At 52.1% G+C, this 4590-nt stretch overlaps 1 protein-coding gene across 1 annotated transcript; it reads right to left on the bottom strand.

The window, feature by feature from the left end:
• Nucleotides 1-1622: 1622 nt before the first annotated feature.
• PAQR7 (progestin and adipoQ receptor family member VII) lies at nucleotides 1623-2960 on the bottom strand. Its single transcript, XM_009875756.1, has one exon. It carries the CDS (start codon nucleotides 2958-2960, stop codon nucleotides 1902-1904), a length of 1059 nt encoding a protein of 352 aa, XP_009874058.1. The 3' UTR covers nucleotides 1623-1901.
• Between the last annotated feature and the right edge of the window lie 1630 nt (nucleotides 2961-4590).

Raw genomic sequence — 4590 nt, 5'->3', positions numbered from 1 at the left:
TGGAAAGCAAGGGGTGAGTCAAACAGTAGGTGTCTGGGCTGCACATTTCCATATCTCTGCATTGGCTCTGAGCCACCCCATCCTGCAAGTGCTACCAACTCCAGTGCAACGCTGTGGCTTCATATCTGGTCACAGAATCATAGAATGAGTTGGAAGGGACCTTAAAAATCATCTAGTCCCAATCCCCTTGCCATGGGCAGGGACACCTCCCACTAGATCAGGCTGCTCAAAGCCTCATCCAGCCTGGCCTTGAACACTTCCATGTATGGGGCATATTCCCTCCAAGCAAGCACAGAAGAGATTCATCTAGTAGGTGACACAGTAAACTGACCCCTGCTACACCTTGGACAGGAGTGACCTATGGACATTACGTTTCCCTGACTATTATCTTTGCTACTCTGCACAGCAACCACCAAGCCTGAAGGACAAACCTGTCCTGAGGCTGCACAGGACTCTAATGCTGTCACCCTGCTCCTGCCTTTTGCTGTTCTACCTTCATCTAATGCTCAGAAAAATGTGCTGGATTCACAACCTCACTGGGCAGAGAGAAGCAAGCCTGCAGCTTGCTCATGAAGGCCAGAAGGACTGCTTGGCATCCTGAAAAACACTATTAAGAGGAGAATAAAGGCTACTTCACTTTTATACCCTTTTGGCCATGACTGTAGTCGGGCTGTTGGAGGCTCAGAGCCTTTCCAGTATCAGACAAGTCACACCTGAGTTACTCTACACTGCATGGACAGCATTGGAGGTCAGTCAGATATCCCAGAAAGATGAGACAGAGTTGGTCTATGCATGAACCTGTCACACAAGCAGCCAGAATGATGCACCCAGCATCAAAAGCATCAAACCTCCTGGGACCAGCACCCTGCTTGCCTCAGGGGTGCTTAACCTTTGCCGCTGCTAGTGAGGAAGGCTCAACCATCTCCAGCTTGACCCAGGACCAGCTCTTTGAAGGCAACTAAGCACTTAAAATGGAAGTGAGGAGCCTTTGAAGACTTGTCTTGTAGGCTACCACATGGACAACAGCACTGCCACTACCTTAGGTCAAATTCAAACTGCTGAGCAAGACTCCATCTCCTGTTAGTAAACCTTGGGACAGCCTGACTCCTTGGTTTTGATGAGTGGCTCTGCTGCAGATGGTGCAGTCATTCAGAAAGAAAAGATGGAGCTCACCTGTGCTGGACCCACACCAGTCACCGGCACACACAGGGCTCAGCTTCAGACCCAGCTTGTCCTAGAGGAACCCAGGTCAGGCCTAAGTCTCCAAACGTGCTTTGCCTGAGCCACCACAGCAACCTGGCATTGAGATACTTGACGTGGGGATCTAGCGTTGGGCTTAGCCCAGCTGGAGCAGGAAAAGGATTATACCAGCCACCATGCCACACATGCCCTTGCCACTGAACCCTAGAAATGTCAGCTCGTCCTGAAACCTTCCTACTGCCTTTGATAGCCACAGGTCTCCCACAGACAGCAGAGAAACCAAAACCCAGAGAGGTCATCACATCCAGCTGTGTTCCTCATCATGTGCTCTCCACTGCCTTGTGAGCCCGGGAAGACTCTTCGAGCAGTGTCACAGCCTTCAAGCTGCCCTCCCTGACATTCAGCAAGATATCACTCACAGATCTACCAGAATCAACAAGAAACCTCTGCCTATTCCAGCATCCTTGGTTAAGGTGACTCATTCTGGCTTAAAAACACTCCATGTCCCCCCTGGATGGCAAAAGGTGGTCCCTGCTGTGAAAATGCATCCAGCACGAAGTCTCCAACCCTCCACCCGAGTCCAAGGTCCCGGTTAGTCACAGCGTGTTAGGCAAATAAGACAGTTATGTCTCTAATACGTTATGCCCCTTTTCTTGGTTTTCACCACCCCGGCGATGTTGTGCCCGCCACATCCACGACTCTCAGGACTCCTTTTTAGCCAGGCTGGCCTTGATCCTGCAGCGCAGGAGGTAAGCTGTGATAGCACTGCAAGCCACCAGCCCGAAAAAAGAGATGCAGGAGAGATAAACAGAGAAAGGCCCGTGTCTCTTCAGGAAAATCTCCTGCCTGTTCTTGTAATCCAAAAGAATGGCCTCCAGCTGTGACAGGGTGCAGATGGCCAGGAAGGTGTGGAAGATCTGGTGGGCATGGCCAACGATATCGCAGGAGCCAGGGAAGTACTTCTCAGGGACCGGGCAGGAGAAAAAATAAGCGCTGATAAGGAATAACAGTATCTGGTACGTGTGGTACCAAGCAGCATCTTCCTCACAGCCCCCCAGGTGACACACAACCACCCGGTGAGCGACAGGGCTGATATCCAAGATGAATGCCAGCCCGGCTGGGATCACCTGGCACATCTTCCTCATGATGGGGTAAGGCCGTCGGTACCGGTATTTCGCGTAGCAGCAGCCGGCACAGGACAACCAGCCACAGAAAGCAGCTGCCGGCAGGAAGAAAAGCCAGAACTTGTCGTACCAGGCTTGGTCGGAGCTGTAGTAGAAATGAGCCAGGGCGCTACCGTACTGGTAGATGCTGACTCCGACGTAGTCCACGAAGTAGAAGGTGTAGTGGTACAGCTCCGATTTCGACTGCAGGAGGTGGGCCAAGAGGCTGCAGGTCAGGTAGGTGACAGAGGAGAGGACAAAGATGAGCAAAGGCAAGGACCACGCGTCCACGGGTAACTGCTCAGCCTCCACAAACGTCTTGAATCGCAGCAGCACAGCCAGCGCCGCCAGGAGATGAGTCCACACGTTGACCACCTCGTTGTGCTTCTGGAAGAGGCTGAGGAAGTAGTACCGCCAGTCCTGGCCGGTGGGACGGTAGCCGGTGTGGATGTAGGGCTCGCGGAAGAGCTGCGGCACCTCGCACTCTTTGACCGTGCACGGCATCTTGGGGAAGCCGTCCTCCAGCAGCCTGGGGAGGCGGCTGAGATGCTGCCCGCTGAGGGACAGCGTGCTGATGCGCTCCAGGATGGCTGTCATCTCGCTGCGTGCCGTGGCTGTGAACCTGGCTCTAGGGAACGTCGTCTCCGTGCCCTGAGAGAAGAGGAGAGAGAAGAAACGTTAATCACAAGAATGGTTGGGGTTGGAAGGGAAGATCATCTAGTCCAACCCAACCACCAGAGCAGGATCAGCTCGGGCAGCCACACAGGAACACGTCCAGGTGGGTTTTGAAAGTCTCCAAAGATGGAGATTCCACAGCCTCTCTGGGCAGCCTGTGCCAGTGCTCCGTTACTCTCACAATAAATATGTATTTCTGATGTCTACATTGAAATGGTGCCGCATCAGGGAGAAGAGTGTGCTGCCATTTCTGGGTGGGATCACCTATTGAGACACTGGCCCTGCTCTGAGGGGAAAGGGGCTTTTCTTGACTCGGCAGACCTAAATTCAGTGCGGAGAAGGATGGCACAGCCTTCTCTCTGCAGTTCAGCCTACGTCAGACGGGCACAGCAATGTCACAAGCCTGCCCTTCTTCCTCACCTCCTCGGGCACTCGGCTTGGAGCATGTGCAAGAGCAGTCAGGAGCTGCCAGTAAAGGGGTGCAAGAAGCAGTTAGAAGTTAGGAAAGCACCAGATAATTTGTGGAGGGGATTTTTCACCCCTTGCCCCAGAATAAAATGCTCAAGGACAAAATCAGAGCAAAGTTACTCATCTAAGAGATAACACCCGCTTTTCCGAACCTGAGTGAAGGGAGTCTCATCCAAACCATAGAGGTTACAAGTGGCCAAACCCCAGCTCTGAGCACTCCTCTGCCTGCTCCGCTCTGCTCCTTGGCAACCTCCAGAGTTGCTAAGCCCTGACTGGAAAGATTCAGATTCAGAGCACAGCAGGATCCTAATGTCTGGAGACTACCTCACAGCATGGAATTAATTCCCAATACCCGCCCCCGTTTCCCTTCTACTCTAGGTATTTGTCTTCCCTGCCACCCCAGATAGAGAACTCATCACACAGATGCCTGTGCTTGAAGTAAAATTGATGCTGATGTGGCCTCACCAGACCCTGCAGGGCTGTGGCTACTCCTGTGCATCCAACAGATAAAATCATTAAAATAAATGTTCACAGGAGAGGGGCCTGACTCCTCAGCTTATATGTGCCCAACTAGAACTGCAGTGGAGGGAGATGGCCAAAACTAAATAAATACAAATAAGTATTTTGCCTGTGCATTTTTCTTTTGTTTCATCAGACACCAGCTGCTGCCAGAGGTGAGCCAGAGGAACAATCTGCATGGGCACAGGATGGGAGACCCTGGCGACAGAGAGGACAGGACAGTGTTAAACACCAAGAGAAGGTGAAAGCAGTGAGGTGGGACCTGTCACCCTGGTGAGGCAGCACAAAGAGCAAAGTCAGAGCAGACTGAACTAGGTTGCAAATCCCACTTCCTCTCGCAACCCAAAGCCTCTGATAACACAAAATATTTTCACATTGCTTCTGTACTCTAGCAGATGGGAGCCGGCATAATTAAGTTACATTTTCCAGCCAGTTCTCACTCTCCCTGCACTTTCTAGGTTTTCACCCTTAGCCCCAGTCGAGGCTGGGGTTATTTTTCCCTTGTTTGCCAACAGGGGGAATCTGGCTGCTGAGTTTGGTGGAGCTGCCTTAGCCACAGAAAGCA

This window comes from Apaloderma vittatum, unplaced genomic scaffold (assembly GCF_000703405.1).
Source record: "Apaloderma vittatum isolate BGI_N311 unplaced genomic scaffold, ASM70340v1 scaffold40028, whole genome shotgun sequence".
Taxonomy (NCBI): domain Eukaryota; kingdom Metazoa; phylum Chordata; class Aves; order Trogoniformes; family Trogonidae; genus Apaloderma; species Apaloderma vittatum.
The sequence above is the reverse complement of the archived record's forward strand: the minus strand, read 5'-3'. Positions and strand labels throughout refer to the sequence as shown.

Bases quoted from the DNA above. Each gene is read 5' to 3' on its own strand.
- PAQR7 (XM_009875756.1), bottom strand. From the start codon at position 2,960: ATGACAGCCATCCTGGAGCGCATCAGCACGCTGTCCCTCAGCGGGCAG.